General features: G+C 44.8%; 4 protein-coding genes and 3 long non-coding RNA genes across 8 annotated transcripts; 4 read left to right on the plus strand and 3 right to left on the minus strand.

The window, feature by feature from the left end:
- Positions 1 to 1892: 1892 nt before the first annotated feature.
- Positions 1893 to 4113, minus strand: LOC103653115 (uncharacterized). The gene is made up of 2 exons (XR_565265.4): positions 2551 to 4113; positions 1893 to 2439 (listed from the first exon to the last, which is right to left on the minus strand). It is a non-coding gene; the product is annotated as an uncharacterized lncRNA (long non-coding RNA).
- A 144-nt stretch (positions 4114 to 4257) lies between these two features.
- LOC100191983 (zinc finger (C3HC4-type RING finger) family protein) lies at positions 4258 to 7059 on the plus strand. The gene is made up of 2 exons (NM_001137407.2): positions 4258 to 4711; positions 5214 to 7059. The coding sequence occupies exons 1-2, from the start codon at positions 4498 to 4500 to the stop codon at positions 6794 to 6796; spliced, it is 1797 nt and encodes a 598-aa protein (NP_001130879.2). The 5' UTR covers positions 4258 to 4497; the 3' UTR covers positions 6797 to 7059.
- Positions 7060 to 11099: 4040 nt separating this feature from the next.
- On the plus strand, positions 11100 to 12644 carry LOC118477056 (uncharacterized). Its single transcript, XM_035967595.1, has 2 exons — positions 11100 to 11928; positions 12129 to 12644. Exons 1-2 carry the CDS (start codon positions 11599 to 11601, stop codon positions 12642 to 12644), a joined length of 846 nt encoding a protein of 281 aa, XP_035823488.1. The 5' UTR covers positions 11100 to 11598.
- Positions 12645 to 13777: 1133 nt separating this feature from the next.
- LOC103654738 (protein FAR1-RELATED SEQUENCE 5-like) lies at positions 13778 to 14676 on the plus strand. Its single transcript, XM_020551819.3, has 3 exons — positions 13778 to 14039; positions 14115 to 14455; positions 14529 to 14676. Exons 1-3 carry the CDS (start codon positions 13799 to 13801, stop codon positions 14610 to 14612), a joined length of 666 nt encoding a protein of 221 aa, XP_020407408.1. The 5' UTR covers positions 13778 to 13798; the 3' UTR covers positions 14613 to 14676.
- Positions 14677 to 14847: 171 nt separating this feature from the next.
- LOC103627105 (uncharacterized) lies at positions 14848 to 15294 on the plus strand. Its single transcript, XR_553381.2, has 2 exons — positions 14848 to 14918; positions 14994 to 15294. It is a non-coding gene; the product is annotated as an uncharacterized lncRNA (long non-coding RNA).
- A 520-nt stretch (positions 15295 to 15814) lies between these two features.
- Positions 15815 to 17082, minus strand: LOC109945499 (uncharacterized). The gene is made up of 4 exons (XM_020551820.1): positions 16915 to 17082; positions 16721 to 16846; positions 16229 to 16606; positions 15815 to 16132 (listed from the first exon to the last, which is right to left on the minus strand). Exons 1-4 carry the CDS (start codon positions 17056 to 17058, stop codon positions 16019 to 16021), a joined length of 762 nt encoding a protein of 253 aa, XP_020407409.1. The 5' UTR covers positions 17059 to 17082; the 3' UTR covers positions 15815 to 16018.
- Positions 17083 to 17229: 147 nt separating this feature from the next.
- LOC103655228 (uncharacterized) lies at positions 17230 to 17823 on the minus strand. 2 transcript variants are annotated; one of them, XR_002268697.1, is made up of 3 exons: positions 17759 to 17823; positions 17389 to 17463; positions 17230 to 17294 (listed from the first exon to the last, which is right to left on the minus strand). It is a non-coding gene; the product is annotated as an uncharacterized lncRNA (long non-coding RNA). The 2 variants fall into 2 exon arrangements; XR_002750461.1 differs by lacking the exon at positions 17759 to 17823 and adding an exon at positions 17549 to 17654.
- Positions 17824 to 18625: the final 802 nt, after the last annotated feature.

Genomic DNA, 18625 nt, shown 5'->3' on the forward strand with positions numbered 1-18625 from the left:
TTATAAATAAAACATATCAACATATATAAACTATTAAGTACATTTAAGCTCAGATGATGTATAAACCAAGTAAAAATTCCATCATTATTTTTAATCTAAAACATTCGATAATTTCTCTTCTTTTTAAATGCAATGGCAGGAGCTCTGTCTTTCAATTAAGAAGAAGAATAAAATCGATCCAGTTTTAAGAAAAATCGGGTCCAAATTCTACACAGGTGCACAAGCAACCCAGACACACTGCCCTACACATAAAACCTATCCAAAGTCATCGTTGCCGAGCTCAACACAGGGGATGAGCAACTCCGACTCCCTAAAACGGGCAACACATGGCCAAAGGAAACTCGACGACTTCTACACCCAAACACCGGCACAGAAAGAAGAAAGATTGTGGTGCACCGTCGTTGCTATTGCCAAGCCTCCAGACATCGCACGCGAGGCAGCTCTGATTCTTCAACAACAAGACTTTCAAACTTGATCCTCCGCCCCACCCTCGTCATTCGCCCAACCTCCTAATCAACCCACAAAAAAGGGGTTCGTCTCACGTCATCGTTGACGAGCCACATTCGTGATATAGCAGCTTTGACTTCACGCTGTAAGACCTTACCTCCACCCACAAAACGGACGTCGAGAAGCGATAGCAATGGCCGAAGATACCGTCATGGCCGAAACGAAGTTCAAAGCGATGTCTCCAGAAAGGGAGTGACATCGGAGACACCATCATCACATGCTGAGTTGGATAGAGCTTTTGTCAAAGGAAGACAATGCTAGAAAATACAACGCACTCAACAGGTGAAACGGCGCCCATAGGCATCACCACCGTCGAGGCTTTCACCTTAGAAGTCCCCCAGACGTCAAGCTACAGCCGCCGCCGTCGCTGCCCTGATATTCCGCACAAACCCTTCTGTAGGGACATCGACGCGAGTTGCGTCTGCCGCCACTCCTCTTCCGGTTGGGCACACGGAACTGAGCACTACCTTGCCACCCCGCGCCACACTGCCGCGTGCCCAGAGCCGATGCCGGCAGCCGCCGCCGGCTCAGGCAAACGTGGCCACTGTAGCCAGCAGTCGTTGGGCGCGAGTGTCCTGCAACTAGCCGCCAGCACCGCCGACCAGACATGACAGCAGCAGCCGCAACACGGCGGATCTGAGGCGTTGGCGCGCGCACCACAGCAGCGCCGCCGGGGCCACTCCGCCGGCCCACCGTCGCCCGAAGCCCACGTGCACGCGGCCGCCGCCGAGCCACCCAACGTGCATGTTTGATCTTAGTTAATGGCTTCAATCAAGAATAAAGAATATCCTTAGTCTCGATTGAAGTCATTGACATGCAGTAAAGGACTAGCTAGCTCATCTGTTTGGTTTGCATTACTTCAAACTTCTTATAGTGCTTCCCATTTGTACGCCAGTCCAGCCTTAACATCGTGTTGCTGGTCCATTCTGTTATTCCCTATCATGAGTTGTCCATGTCCGGAGGGCAAATAGTTCAGAGAAGCAGCTATGCTATGCTTGCTACCAAACTCTGACGGGAAATCATAACCTTGTCATACTTTTGCATTTCTTGCCCCTCTACATACTGTGATCATGTCAACGATACATTTTTATGCCAATGATATTTCAGGATTTCTGTCGAAGGCCGGTGTCAAAAGTCCAGTCAGCTTCACCCCATGCATGTGGTGGGACATCAGGGAAGAGGCGCAGATGGTCCTGGGCGGTGGACGAGGAGGTGGTGCGGGTGTAAGGACTTGAAGAAAACGAAGGCGGTGGAGCCGGTGACAATCCCGAGTGTATCACAAAACAGTAACCTTTTATAACTGAAACCGATTTAAAACATACCGTATGTGAACAATCCAAAGCGTATCAGTTAACAATCCAAAGTGTATGAAAAACATAAGACAAGAAAAAATATATATTTTCATTAATGGAACAATCAAGTACATTTATATTCCATTACAAGAAATAAATATGAATGATCCAAATATTGCATACCTGAGAAACACTAAACTTCATCACAAATAAATGATTAGTTCTACTGCTAGCACACTTGTAGATAGTTATCTTTTTATAAGAAATTTATTGCACAATTACTTCATCAAAAACAAATGATGGCCCCTCAGTCCAATCTGAAACCACAAATATATGACATTGTCAGTAGTGAATTTGGAAATGTTCACCCGATATGAAATTGTCTAACACGAAACGCCAAATTGGTGCAAACAAAGAGCCCATTACTTTGCTTAACTAGGAACACCGTATTTGGAGGATAATAATGATCCTACTAACGCCTCGAGATTTGCATTGATTTGAGACATTTGAAGATGAGACATTGGAGGGAACCAAATCTTGTGCTTTGCGTGCAGCTGGAGACTTGGTTTCCACCAACGCTCACCTTCAGCTTCCAAATTCTTCAGACAGGTCTCATCTTGCTGCACTGCCACCTACACATCTGATCAACCGAACATGAGAAATTGGTGGAAACCAAGTCTCGTCTTTTCTTTCTCAACCAGAAATTGCCCAAGTTTCAGCTCGGAGTTCCCTCCCTGGCCAAGCTAAGTACCTTACTCTAATCCATGTAGGAGTATTCCGCTTGATTTTGCAGTGGCGGCTACCGATAGTGGCAATGAAGATAAGATGTTGGAGAAAACCGAGACGGAGCTGAAGACAACAGGGCAGAGTTCAGTTTTCTACCACCCTTGCCTTCAGAGCTTAGCTAATAGATGTTTGGGTTGCCAATTTGCCATGCTCCCAGCTTTGATGGTGCTGCCCTTTTATACACACACACGCAGCCAGGCAGCCAGGCACCCAGCTCAACCAGAAAAATCATGTGCTACTCTGCTCTGTTTTGATACTCTCTGTCATGAGTAGTGCATGTCCAGGAAAAAAAAGTTCTGAAAACCAGTTATGCTTTCTAACAAACTCTGACCAGAAAGCACCCTTGCCGTGCCTCTTGTGTTTCAGGCATTCCGCTTCCTGCATCTCAGGCCTCAGATAAGATTTTTCATCTACACGGCATGGCTCGTTTCATTCAAAGCCAATGCTGAAGCTAAGCACAGCCAAATCCTAAACTGTTGGTCTCTCATCTTTTAAACCATTTTTTTCTTTTCTTCGTGAGACGGTAATGACTATTATCCATACGGACAAACCACTTCGACAGATCTGGTATAGTAGTAGACATAGCGTTAATAGGACAACCATTGATCGGTTGGTTCTCTGAAACCTTTTTAGTCATCATGTGCTGCTTCACAGTTCACAGTAGCTGAAGAGGAAAATTGTACAGAAAGACAAAGGCAGAGGAAGGAACAGCAGGACGGTCAATAAAGCATTTTACCAGGACAAGTGTCTTTCTTTCTTTCTTTATGATGGCTTTTCTGTATGCCCTCCAGATTGGTTGAATGCAGGTTTTCAACTCCCTCTCTCGTTCGTTCGCCCCCTCATACAAGTTTTTAACCGACAGGGAAGTAGCCATCAACTTCTACAAACTAAACCTCACATTCACAAAATTAAATGGTAAAAACAGGGCTCCAGTATTTTTGTGAGGGTCTAAAGTTCAAAAAAAAAACATGCTGCGAAACCAGGGACGCATGCTGCATAGAAGATTCAGATGCATGAGTAATATGTATTCATGTTTTGCCAACTCTGGCGTTCATGGCATTCTCTTTCCATGCTCTGCCAAATCTGCTTTTTTTTATTCATCCATATTATTGTTTATTGTTTCTGCTCCCTAATAATAATTGCATCGAAGCAAAGAAATAAAGTGAATGGGAATGAAAAGAGAACCTTGCTGTGTTATATGTGAGAAGTATGACTAGTTATATTCAGGAGTAGAAGATAAAATTCCATCAAGGGACAGGCAGAATTGCAGAATAATACCTTTCCCCCCCATGTGCGCATCAATTATTGCCGTTGCATCCAAATCACCAGACACCAACGCCTACCCCCAACCTCGGTAACTGGCATAGTGGACCCATGCTTTCTGACCCCACTGTCATACAGCACGTCCATATGAAATAACCACACCCAGCGAAGCCGCCGCCCCATTGGCCCGACGTGTCCGTGCCGTTAGAAGCGACCCCACACGTCTCAACGGGCCCACACGTCATTCCCAGCCACGCGTCGCAGGACCGCGCTTCGCGGCGTGCCTCACGCCACCGACGTGTGGGATCAGGAGGAACGCGCAGGCCCCACCGGTCAGAGGCGTGGGCGCAGGTATAAACGCGCCGGTTGCCCACCAGGCACTGCTGCAGCAGCAGGAGTCGGCAAAGCAAGCTTCCTTCCTTGCGAACGCAACTGACCGCTCCGGATTCGCCGGCCCCCGCCGCCGCTTCGCCTTCTCTCTCCCTCGTCCACGGCAACCAACTAACCGTCGAGATATTGGCGGGGCGCCGATGCTCCCTGACTCCCCGTAGCGCGTTGCGGATGCTGTGGGCCTGTGAGGCTCGCTGCCGCCGCTTTGGGATCTGGGCTGCTGCCGGAGCGGCAGCGGCGGTTGTGACTGGCGCCGGCGATGGCGATATCGGCGAAGGAGAGGAAGCTGAGCAGGCTCGGGAGTTGTAAGGGCGGTGCGGCGGCTGGAAGTGGCAGCGGCGGCGGCGGCGGTTCGCCTGCTGCCAGGGCCCACCGGTCGGTGGCGGCGGCGCCGCAGCGGCGTGTCTTCGCTGCGCTCTTCGCGTTCCTGTGCGCCGGCGTAGTCGTCCTCGGCGGCGTGCACGTCATTGGAGGTGAGCTCAGCCTTCCCCTCCCCATTTGCCTCCTCACTGAACTTTCTGCCTTCTCCCGGCGTGGACTCTCGGATCTTGGTGGGGTTTAGGCGGGTCGCCGGAATTGTATTGTCACGAGAATCTTGTGCTTGGAGCGTGGTGGTATTAACAATTATTGGGGCGACAAATTTCTCGTTTTTTAGATACGATTTTGGTATGTGTTTGGTGTTCGTTGTTGGGAAGACGAGGAAAAAGGCGGTTCCTTTTTTTTTTGTGGGGGCGTTGCGGTAGATCTGAATGCGGTCGTACCACTCGCGGGAAATTTGCGTTGGATTCGGATTTCGTTTCGGTCTATTTGCTAATGAGTTCACTGGAAACGCACCTGACCTGGGTTGGAATGGAACGTTACCAAGTGAATACATCAGGAAAAACTCACGCCATCACATGAAGAATGTGTCTGTCCATCCGTTTGCTTTGTTTCTTCACTATAGACGAGGTGCTCATGTTCTTGTCTCTGATGCAGCAACGTTCCGGCCAGTGCTCAGGACGGCGTGGCCGGCGGCAACCCTGAACGCCATTTCCTCCGATGCCAGAGCGCGGCGAGGTGGCAGCAGCGCCGACACCACCGTGCTGCCGTCAGTCCAAATCCGGCACGCGGTCGCCATGCCGGACCGTGTACTCCTGATCCTCAAGGACGGGCCGTTGCTGCCATCTCCCGAGCGGTTCCAGTGCCTGTACTCCCCCGCCAACTCCTCGGAACTGCGCCGCCACCGACCCCTCTTGGCCGCCTCCTCACCCGATGGACCCAGCCTCGTCCACTGCCCTGCCGAGCCATCGTGTGTGGACGTCTCTCTGTCCCTGTCCCTGTCCCCTCCGGTGGCGCCGCTGCAGTGGGACAGGCTTGTGTACGCTGCGCTCGTTGACAGCAGGGACAACTCCACCGTCGTGTTCGCCAAGGGGATGAACCTCCGGCCAGGCCGGTTGGGTGTGGCGTCGAGGTACCAGTGCGTCTTTGGCCGTGATCTGTGGAAGCCAAAGCAGCGTGTGCTCACGTCCCCTGTGATTTCTGCCGCACAAGAGGTTTTCCGGTGCGTGACTCCAGCTCGCGTTCGCCGGCACCTCAGGATGACAACTGATCCCAACGGCAATGGCAATGGCAATGACAAGCCGATGTTGGTCTCCATCAGAACGAAGGGGCAGAGGGACTCCACGCTGCCCTCGATCGCTGAACCTGAGCCACTTCCTCCTCGGCACAACTACAGGCATCATCGACGACGGCCAAAGGCGCACTCAATGTGCGTGTGCACCATGCTCCGCAACCAGGCGAGGTTCCTCAGGGAATGGATCATCTACCACTCGCGCATCGGCGTGGAGCGGTGGTTCATCTACGACAACAACAGCGACGACGGCATCGAGCAGGTCCTCGGCACCATGGACCCGTCGACGCACAACGTGACGCGCCACCTGTGGCCGTGGACGAAGTCCCAGGAGGCTGGCTTCGCGCACTGCGCTCTGAGGGCCCGGGAGAGCTGCGAGTGGGTGGGGTTCATCGACGTCGACGAGTTCCTCCACTTCCCCGGCAACCAGACGACCCTGCCAGACATCCTGCGGAGCTACTCGAACAGGCCGCGGGTGGGCGAGCTGAGGACAGCCTGCCACAGCTTCGGGCCCTCGGGGCGGACCAGAATCCCCAAGCAAGGCGTGACGACGGGCTACACCTGCCGGCTCGCCGCGCCGGAGCGCCACAAGTCGATCGTGAGGCCCGACGCGCTGAACCCGTCGCTCGTCAACGTGGTGCACCACTTCCACCTGAGGGAAGGCGCGAGGTACGTGAACGTCGGGCAGGGCGCCATGCTCGTCAACCACTACAAGTACCAGGTCTGGGAGGTGTTCAAGGACAAGTTCTCCGGGCGCGTCGCGACCTACGTCGCCGACTGGCGGGACGAGGAGAACGTCGGGTCCAGGGACAGGGCGCCGGGGCTGGGGACTAGGCCGGTGGAGCCGGAGGACTGGCCGCGCCGGTTCTGCGAAGTGTACGACACCGGGCTTAAGGATTTCGTGCAGAAGGCGTTCGCAGACCCGGCCACTGGAAGCCTTCCATGGTAGATGATGGGGGTATACATACAGAGAGACAGGGAATTAAGAAACAAGTAAACGAAAAGGATAGGTAGAAGAGTGGTTTGCTCTCTGTTAGTCATTTGAGGTTTTCTTTTTTTTCCCCTGTTCTTACTTCTTTTAGAGCCATCTGTTTCTCTTTTTTTTTTCTTTTTACATGTCTAAGGAAATGATTCTTTTGTAGATAAAAAGAAAGGTAGGTAGTAAGTTATCTTGACGAAAGGAGGGAATTCTATATATACAAAGCGGGATGGAAACATGAGCTCCCGTGCGTCCACGTCACCGTATAGTTTCTCAGCCGTCCGATCTTACGCTGGCGGCTACCAAACACAGCAAGTTCTCATCGCACATGTCCACCATCCGCCCGACGCTACTGGAATCCTCTAGACCCCACTGGTGGTCGATGCCCCATTCACTCCCCCTCCCAGCACAACCGCGCTCTGCTCGACGCTAAGGAAGGCACACAGTCGAAATTCTATATATACAAAGCGGGATGGAAACATGCGCTCCCGTGCGTCCACGTCACCGTATAGTTTCTCAGCCGTCCGATCTTACGCTGGCGGCTACCAAACACAGCAAGTTCTCATCGCACATGTCCACCATCCGCCCGACGCTACTGGAATCCTCTAGACCCCACTGGTGGTCGATGCCCCATTCACTCCCCCTCCCAGCACAACCGCGCTCTGCTCGACGCTAAGGAAGGCACACAGTCGAAATAGGGAAAAAAAGAAAGTCACCGCGCTCTTCGTCGCCGGTGACGCTGTTGGTGGTCACCGCACCGTGCACCCTGCTCCTCGGCGCGTTTGACAGCCCGAACTTCGTTTGCTCTCTCATCGTCCTCAAGCACGGCAGCGACAAGCTGGTGCATGGCCAGCCTCGGGGCGAGATTAGATGAGTTGGAGGAGCAGGAGAAGTACACGATAGAGTGGGGCGCGGGAAAGAAGGTGGGAGGGCCGGAGCAGGACGACTTGGCGCACATCGACTGCCTTGTCCTCGCTAGACTGTGGCCAGCCCAGCGTCGCCGCCGTCTGCCTCCTCGACGAGGTCAACAAGATCGTCTTCAACCTAACTGTCTGAAATCTCGTCAACATCAGGCACGGACCCTAAACTGAGTGTCCACCGCGAGTACGTCAATCTCATTGATAGCTCTTCTCCATTCCCTTCCCCTTCGCCTACCTCCTCCCTTTCACCGCCTACGGATAGCCCTCAAGGTGCCTTTCTTCTTCTTGCCATTTGTCTGTCCTCCTATTATTTTTGTGTTATTATTTTTGTGTTATGTGTAACAATTTCCGTCACAGACTAGCTGCTCCAAGATTAGGCATGACATAGAAAAGCAAGCAGGGGAGGACAAGACAAGGTGAGCGAGATGCTTCAGATGCCTAGACGCAAGTGTGTGCTGCGTGGCTCACATCAGGTGCACCGGGCATGCTGGACGAGCTGAAGGCGTTCGGCGAAATGCCTCACCCCAAGAGCCCGTTGTCTATCAAAGCCTCTTGGTTCCATGAGAACTGAGAAGCATGTTGGCATTGACGAGGCAACGGGTATTGTCGGACTCTTCACATCAGTTACGTTCATTTGTGGAGACAAAAATTGGTTTACCAAGGTCACTGAAAGATAGATGCCCAACAGATCAGCATCATGTTGACTGCATAACGTGTCATGATAGAATCCATATGCCTGGCAGGCGAGCAACCTTGTTGGACTTGCACAGTAGAGCATTGCGATTCACGCTTTTGACTGACCAGTAGATCTTTTTCTTATACCAATTTGGTTAGGAGGGACTAAGCACATACTTCGTTGGGGATTGACAAGAAGAGTATCCCCTAAAATGGTGTGCACAGACAGTTTGAGGTACGTATGCTCATCTTCCTTTGCATTATTACTTCCCTCCTTGATCAGTCTTGTGTTTCCTTGCTTCAAATTAACACTTCAAATTAACATACGATTAGATTCGGTAAGCAAGGGGGTTGTGGTTCTATTTTGTTGTCTACCCCAGAAAAGTTCGTGTGATTTTTTATTCATATTGTGGATCTTACAGCCTTTGCTCATTGTTAGGCCCTTGTCTATGCCCAGTTGGTTTTAATTCACTATCGACATATGAATGGATTGTTGCTGATTGTTTGATAAATGGTCCTCTAAAATGTGAAAATGGAGAAGTGACATTTTATCCAATATAGCATCCATAGATATCCCTTGGAAGCTTTCACATCGGAACTTGGAAGTTACAAACATAAATGAATGTGAATCTGCTTGCTAAAGGGATTGTACCTGTACTGCCTTTGCTTTTTAGTGCAGGTTGCCTACTATGGTTTTCGGAGCTGCAGAACAATAGTTCTGGACTCTGATCTAAATATCATCCATATGTATGTACATATGGCAACCAGACAACAGTCAAGTTCTAGAACTGTACCTCTATTTTCTTTCTAGAAAAAAGTGTTTCTTGGATGGATGATTCATGTGACAACCCTTATTGTTATTTCTCTGATTCTTTTGTTGAGACACAAGCAAATTTTACAATGCTGAACGGTGAGTGACCATGCAAGTTTCGTGGTAACTCTGAAAAACTTGGCAAAGGAGGATTTGGTTGCGTTTTCAAAAGGATGTTGCCAGGCTGCAATACAATATGTGATGTAAGTGCATTAATCATTGATCTCTGTGGATGCATCATCATCGTCCAGCAGTTGTATACAGATGCCCAAATAATGCTACACGCTCAACCAATACCATGCTTCAATGTTATTCCCTTCTTTTGCATATCGACGTGATGTCTAAAAGTGCATTCGTCGTTGAAGCATAGGGGCCACAGAAGAGATATTTAAGTTTCCAATATACACTCATATGCTTATATACAAAACCGTTGTAATATATCATATAAGCTGCCCATGCTATATATTTCTAGACCAAGACATTTTAATACTGCAGTTCAATTAATTCTATTACCTCTACATGATGTCTACAACAACGATCTGTTAATTGTGTAAACGTATCAATCAAAGTCGCGCGAGGCGCGGGCAACTTACTAGTGAATAGGATGCCTGCCTGACTTTCTGTCTTCTGATATTTTTACACTCAATTCTGTAAGCACAAGCTGTCGTCGTTTGCGATGAAGAAAAGGGTGGTGCACCTTCCTCTGTCTATGTGAAAGAATATTGGTCTCCTCTGTCTATGTGAAAACCCACGAAGCACACTGCATCTACAAAAGACAGCCAAGTCAAAAATCAGGGGTTGTTTTGTTCCTGGTGTTAGTTCATCTGTAGTAATCAAGCAAAAAACTATGGGCAACAATACAAAAGCTGGCACGGGCGTGTGCCTGGTGACGTTGCCGTCTCAAGATGGCTCCGAAAGAGGTGAGCGTGGCTACAGATCTGAGCTGCAGCTTGGTAGGCTGGGCGCTTTCGCCTGGTTGGAGGCTTGGAGCCTTGGAAGGTTCTCGCGTTGGACAGGTAGGCTGCTGGCTGGGCACACCTTTGCTTTGCCATACCATCTCTGAGAATCCTCGTCCATTATTATGCACCCCCCCCCCCCCCCCCCCCCCCCTCGCGTTGCAGCCCTTTCTGTTCCCGACCAGAAGTTATTTTTTTTAAACCATGAGTCATAGACCTCGTGATAGTCCCGGAGAGAAAACCATGCTGAGTCTAGCATGACAAATCAAGTGTTTGAGGTGCTGAGTCTAGCATGACAGAAGGGGAACTACTGTTGTTGTTGATGTTCTTATATTACTTTACGGGCTTGTTTGGAAGAAGGTTCAGGTCATTTTCGGTAGATCCTATAAAATAGGGGACATAGAACTGTAGATAAGATATTTTATACTGTTTGTAAAAGTGAAATTTGATGGCCTAATGAAGGGGATCGAGAGACCAAAAATTCCTTTACTATTTAGACCCCTTCCTTCATTAGTCTTGCTTCCAAACATGTGTTCCGGATTAGCTCCAAAATGTTGGATCTTGTCACATGCCCACTAGTTTCGCTTTGGTGTCCAACAAGGCCACGTTCGATGCGGCCATCGAAGAGGAAGACAATGAAAGAATCTCAATCAATCACTTTGTCTTTTTTTGTACACGTAATTCCGAAAAGGCACTGTAACGAGTTTTGCTATATAATTCCCCTTCGTTGCAAAAAAAAGAAGAAAATGCAACATTGCGCAAGTAGCTTTCAAGGTGAATCCACATACATATACTTGTTTTACATAAAATAATTATGATTACTTTGGAAGTAGTACTTGCTCATTATATATATATATATATATATATATATATATATATATATATATATATATATATATATATATATATATATATATATATATATATATATAGGGCGTTGGTAATGGAAGCCCTGGGCTTCATATAGGTGCGCGGAGCCCCAGCCAGACGAGCCGAAAGTGGTCGAACCGAATGGATCGATCCAGGCGGCCCGTTTTAATGCACTACAGTTATGCAAGTATAATAGCTTGTACAAATATGCGTAAACCAACGTGGGCCACGTGTTCGTACGTGGATCGGTGACGTGTAACCCGTAAAAGGGGGAAGCGCATTTAAACAGACAGTTACGACACCGTAAAGATATGTATAAAATTGCATAGATGACTGTTACTCCCCCGATCAGAGCGCCCACGATCAGCGTGGCCACGATCCTAAAATTCAGCGGGTAATGGATATGCGCCGTGAAATATGCGTCCACGATATTGGATATACGCTTGGTACAGGGAAAAAAATCATAATCTTCCAGAAAAGTGGAGAGTACGCATCATTTGATAGTCCGCTGCTAGGTGAAGGGCGTATTTGCTCTGGAAGATGGCGGCGCCGTGGGGAAACAAGACCATAAGTGAGTATGCGACGCCGACGTCTGTTCATCGACAAAATCAATGCTTGGATATCGTAACAATGGTGCAGGAAGAAGAACAAGGAGGGTACCAGTTAGCGTCAGATGGAATTACGCATACAGAATCAGCTACTGCTGTAGACGCAATTACTCCACCAGCAGCTCTGAGGGCCCCAGGGGTTGATGAACAGACCATAATTGAGGCATCAAGGATGACAGTAAATCAAGGAGGACAGCACCTTAATACTATGCGTACTATTGGTGATCATGAACAGGACACACCAGTGATTCTGCAGAGACATGTAAGTAATATTGAACTGATTTGAATTTTCAGTATTGTACGTTGAATTGTATACAGTATAAGGCAGCTAGAGATGGTGTGACATTCAGTATTTATATTGTGCATACACTGTGAAACTTTTGCCTGAAGTTTGTTATGATCTACATACAACATAAAAATATGTAGGGTACCATAGATGATACAATTTATATTTTTGCACAGGAAGTTACAATTGATCCGAGATTAGTACCTAAAGTTGGTATGACATTCAGTGGGGTGGATGAAGCATATAAATTTTATAGTAGGTATGCATATGAAGTTGGATTTCCATTGAAAAAGTATAGGGAACGGAAAAATTGTAAGTGGTTGAATTGCTCGATGGAAGGCAAAAGATCAGTAAGGGGAATATCAAACCCAAAGGTACGTAGTACCAGTTCGAAACGGACACAATGCAAGGCCGGTATGAAACTTAAAAAAATTTATGATGATGCAAAAGAGACAGTTATATCAGTGCGTATTGATCTGTTGCACTTGGATCATAATCATGAATTTTTTAAAAAGGATACCGAAAAGAATCAATTACAATGCAACAAGACGCATGATCCTGAATACATGGAGTTCATAAGTTCAATGCAAGAGAGTCGAATCCCGCAACATTGTATTATGGATTATGTATCAGAAATGCACGGTGGTCCTGAGAGTGTGCCTGTAACAGCACAGGACATGTATAATCTGTAAGTTTATGATATGTTCCGATTGATATACATAATTGATATTTGCTGATTGTTGTTTCCGCCTAATGCTAAATTTTCACAATAATTTCAGGAAAAAGGCAAAGCAACGAGAAAGAAATGCAAATGATGTGGCAAAGCTACTATCCTTTTTTGCATCCTGCAAAAAGGATAATCCACAATTTTTCTCTGACTTCCAATTGGATAAAGAAGGCAAGATTTTAAGCATATTTTGGTCACATGCAAGCCAGCAAGGGGATTACATTGATTTTGGTGATGCGGTTACATTTGACACAACACATAAGACTAATCTGTATGAAAAACCACTAGGTATGTTTGTTGGTTCAAATCACCACCTACATTGCACTATATTTGCTTTCGCATTGTTGGGGGATGAAACTGTTGATACATTTGAATGGGTATTCAACGCCTTCAAAACATGCATGGGAACCGAAGGGCCACGAGTGATGCTGACAGGTACGACTGATAATAATGAATTAAATGTATATACATCAAATATGGCTTAAATTAGATATTATTTTCTTTATATAACATGGAATAAGATTTGTACAATTTTGTCATATATGTTTGCAGATCAAGATCCTGCAATGCCAGTAGCCCTCAAGAGGGTTTTCCCACACACAATACATCGATTATGTCTATGGCATGTGCAAAATAGGTATATGCCTTTTCTAAACAAGTTGTATGCAAGATTTGAGGAAATGGACTTTAAGACACGGTTTCAATCTATAATACATCATCCTTTGACTGAGTTGGAGTTTGAAACTGCATGGTCAATGCTACTTGAAGATTTTGATCTGCACGATAACAGTACTCTGGATAAGCTGTATGGAATACGTAAGGATTGGGTGCCTGCTTTTTTTAAAAATCATTATTGTGGTCTAATGTTGTCTACACAGCGTAGCGAAAGCATGAACAGGCTTGTCAAAAGTGCACATGTTGATGCAAATACTCCGCTTCATCAATTCGCCAAGCAAATGATGAAACTTCTACACAGTAGAAAGATGAAAGAGTCAAAAGAAGCAGTCGGAAGCATGGTGAGCATAAAATTGTTATGTCGTATATTGATACTTTAATATAAGTGTAAACTAATTTGCATTATATATGCCACAGGGTCAAAAGGAAACGAACACGCTATACATGTTTGAGATAAGGGTTGCAAGAGCATACACAAGGGCTGTGATGTGTAGATTCCAGGAATCTTTGAAATATGCAACCGCATTCAAGATAATGCACGACGAAGAAGGGGGTGCAAATGATTGGGTGGTGCAACATACAACTAGATCGAATAAAATTGTTTGGGGACAGCACCAATTCAAAGTCACAGCTGATGAAGATGCAGGAAAGTATACTTGTGAATGCAAACATTGGGAACATACAGGTATGGAGTACTAAATAGTAAATATATACATTGAAAACATATGAACAAAATCTTAAGATCGTTATTGTTTTATAGGGCTATTCTGTGTACATGTACTACGCGCGTTTATGCATCTTCAGATTGACCGGATACCGAAAGAATATATTTTACAAAGATACACCACCTCTGCAAGGCAAGATGTTCCGTTTTCAAGAGATGATAGGAATTTGAAGGGGAAGGATGGAGAAACTAAGTCATATAGACAGAAGATGTTGCTTAAAAAGGCAATGAAAGTAGTGCATCATGCTAGTTTATCCAAAGCAGGAAATGATAGAGCCCTAACAGTAATGGATGAGCTTCTCGAAGTACTTTCGCGTTTGGAAACAGATATAGACGTTGAGGAAACTTGTGGAACTAGTGGAGGAGATGGTATACAGGTATGTAATGTTTTAATATGTATGTTGTAACATATTATTAATCATATTATATTGATGAGGTGTGAAATCTCAGGACGATGATGAAGCCAATAGAGACAACGAAAAGGATGATGAATTTGACGAAAGGAATAACAAGGTTTGGATCGTAATGTTGTGAATGTTTATTTGTAAATGATGTATAATGATCTTTCATCCAAATTTTCAGGAAATTCAAGACGTATCTATTATACTTGAACAAGATGTGGCCAATGATCAAATACATATACCAATACGTCCATTAGAAGAGGTAATATCTTTAACAACTTTACTGATTTGCAGTTATACATATACATGATTTATACGTTTGAGTTATTGGGTTATGATTGAGCTTAACAAAATGTGTTGTCAATTACAGGTTAATTTGCATGATCACGCAATAATGAATGTTAGTGGTGTCAGTGAACAAAATGATAATGCCAGAAAGGTAATAATGGTATAAATACTGTATGTTGGACTACATAATATTATATGCTGAGAAGTATTTACTTTTGAATTGCAGAAACTGGAATTTGCAGTCGATGGGATAAGCTTGGCAAGACTAAATAACTCAAGACCCAAAGGAAGAACAATAAAGGGGAGTGAAGAAAGGGTTATTAAATTGGGAGCAAAAGGTACAAAGAAAATGACCAGGAAATGTCAGAAGTGTGGAATTGCTGATGGTCACAACAGTAGGACATGTTTGTCAATGGAGGAAAATAGACAAAGGTTGGCAAGCCTTGCTGGACGTAAGAGAGGACGACCTCCAGGATCTAGGAACAAGGGTGGCAGTAAAGCTCCTGATTGGAATGAGACAACAACATCAAAAAAACACGCAAATGATTTCGATAGTAGTGAGTCCGACAGTGATTAGACTGTTGTATGAGATACGATTAATTTCTTTTTTACAATAAACATTGCTTGTTTGGCAACTGATTTATATAGAGGTGGATATTGAAATCTAATAAATGGTGCGTATATTGCTTAATAATGTTGCGTAACTGGAACTACAAAACATCGTAGATAACTTGTGGGATGATCGTATAATTTGTAAACTATATACCAGTACTGTTGATAACGACAGCAGTGAGTCAGGCGCGCGAGTAGTCTGTTGTATCTGATACGAATAATCTAAGATATAAAGTTGTTGAAATCTGATAAATAGAGCGTATATTGCTTACTAATGTTGCATAATTTGAAGTAGGAAACATCGTATATAGCCTGGATGATACTCGCATATAAACAGATGGTAATATTAAGGAATGAGGTATACATATAACATCTTCATAACATAAAAAAGATCATATTTAAAGCACACAGAAGTGAAAACATCTGATGTTCTCATATTCGCAACATAACCATAAGTATCCAGCCAACTAAAGTTCACAGAAAGAACCTGGGTAACACCCCTAAGACAAAGTAGCATGACAATTGTTCTGAAAACAGCACATATAAGGAAGCTTCCTACATTTGTTAACTGACAATAATGGCCAAAATACCACAGAACGGTACATTGCCCACACCATTGCTTAGTTCTGACATAGTTCACTAATTGCGCGCAAACATAAATCTCTGGATATCTAATGGAAGTGGCAACGCCTTGTTGATGCGATGGAATGTGAGTTGATGAAGGGCATGAGCACGTAGGTCTCGGGAATTGTCCTGCAATAAAAGCATAGCGTGCATTAGACACGTCTATAGCTAACATGTACAACTGATGGCAACCGGATTATAGAAACAGTTAGCACAGTCACTTACTGGTTGATTGAAAGAAGATATGACACCTGCATTGTGATCATAAGACTTCATGTAACTCATCACAAAAAATCCACAGTCATTTGACCCTGTCCTCATTGTTGGGCAGTTAGATGGCATATCCAATGGAAAATTACCAAACTTAGGAAATTCTGCGTTGGGGCAAACGTGTTGTAACGCTTTGCTCAGCCTACTCATTATCACCCTAGCCCATGGGAATTTCCTGCCACCTAAATAAATTGGATCATAATGATAGTCCTTCCATTCGGTGCCACCAAGTTGTATACCATAGGGATTCGAATCTAAAATGTGTATAACCCGGTGGTGTAGATTGATCACATACAGTGTCCAATGACCCCTGCTAAGCATAGGTACCATTATCTGTTGATGAGAAAAGTAAATATAGGTTACATGTTGCTGTTGTAAAGTCATGATAATTAAAATGTACAGTTAATGAGCTGATGAAACTGGGAACAAAATGTTAATGGGACTTACCGACTTGCATTTATCCAGATTCACCAAAGCAGGCAATGTGTTGTGCAAGCAATTCTGTAGGACATTTTGATCAAACGGCTGAGGATTCTTGCTGTGACGTTCCTGTTCTTCAAAATTTAACAGAGCCTATAAAAAATATAGAGTGTGTAAGTATATTATGTGTATAGTTACAATAACTGTGAAGAAGAACCTACCCCAACGTTGACATCAAGTATTAATCTGTTAGATGTCAGAGTTCGACGATGATTTTTAGAATCATCACGAACACACTCAATGAAACACTGCATGAAGACATTCTCAAGACATTTGCCCTCCGCGAAAGATTCATAAATATCCATACAGTTTGCACTGTATTCACCGTAATCAATAACAACCCTGTATGATGAACAAAGTTATAGATTCTTATTTCATAAATGAACCAAACTTATAAATACGTTATTCGTAATTTGGGTAACATGTACCTGCTTTGGTCAATGTCCTTGGAACAAATTAAATCCCACAGAGAACAAATACACTCTTGCTCTGTAAGGGGTGGATCAGATCCAGAGTTTGTAGTACCTTTGAGTGTATCATCCTGAAATGCAACATGGTTGTAAGTGGTTGAACATTAAAAAAATCAGTTTAATATCATAAAAAGCATTATGTAATATGTATGTTATCATACTGACATGAGGAGTTGGGGTCTGGTCAAAAACTGGCCCACTGTCATTGTGTTCCATTTCCTCTGTTGCCATTGCACCTCTCTACACAAAGGTATATGATTAGTATAACTGTGTTGTATGTATAGTAAAATGTAATTATAACATGAGACATGGACTGCTAACAAACATTTTTTTCCGGTGTCACGTCAAATTTGGGCAAGCAGGTGCAAGCTGATGTGGTTTGAGGTGTGATATTTGTGTTCCTCAAACTTATGTTTCGAACATCAAAACAGAAATCCTGTTGACAAAAAAAAGTATGGTTCGCATACTGCTAGAAAGAAGTATGCATACATGTACGTATAATGAGTAAAAATAGTATTGTCGTTGGACAAATTACCTGTTGATCTGAAACCACATCCGATTCGTCGGGAAAGGTCTCAAGGACTCTACGGATATGCTGTTGTCTTTCGTGAATTTCTTCAAACTGAGTACCACCCAGTTGGGTCTCAAGCTGCGAAGCTTGGGATGGCATATCGGGTGTGGGCTGGGTGGCATCAACAATGTGTCCTTGTACACAATTATATTGAAAATAATATATGTCAAAACTTGAATTATAAATCAAATGTTGCTGTGTATACTTGGCAAAAACATAAGCTGTTAACTGTACTTATAACAAAAAACGTATGCACATGTCAAAAGATAAAATGTTCTGAATAAGGAATACCTGCTGAATCAGCCGAATTCCCCGGTTGCTGTGGCTCATCAGTCTCGTTTTCCAAATTTTCAGACTCGGCACGTAGTACCTCGTCTATCAATTCTATAAACTTGTCTGCTATGTCGTATTGCTTCTCAATAATTTTGTCAATGCTGTCTTTTATGGCTACGCATGACTTGTCAACCTCCAAGTCATATGCAGCAAGAATATCTGTGAATTTAGATCGATGACGATGTGGGAGATCGTTGATCTTACTTGACATCATCTCTTTGATAGATGGAAGTTTGATGTTAAAAGTTGGCCGAGGCATGGGGCCAGGGCGCGGTGCATCAAAAATATTGGTCCTGCACTCCGGCTGGTTGTTCAGCAAAAATTAATAAGAATCCATGTCCACCTTCGTATTATATTTGTTCCATAAATAATCATAAACAATGTATATAATACATCATAAACTTGCCTCAGATTGGCGATCGATCTTAGGTCCAACTGCATAGCATGTCTCCGTCGAGCTTCGGAACTAGAAATAAAATTGTAGTGACTGTGAGTAAC

The sequence above is a fragment of the Zea mays genome, chromosome 4 (genome assembly GCF_902167145.1).
Source record: "Zea mays cultivar B73 chromosome 4, Zm-B73-REFERENCE-NAM-5.0, whole genome shotgun sequence".
NCBI classification, from domain to species: domain Eukaryota; kingdom Viridiplantae; phylum Streptophyta; class Magnoliopsida; order Poales; family Poaceae; genus Zea; species Zea mays.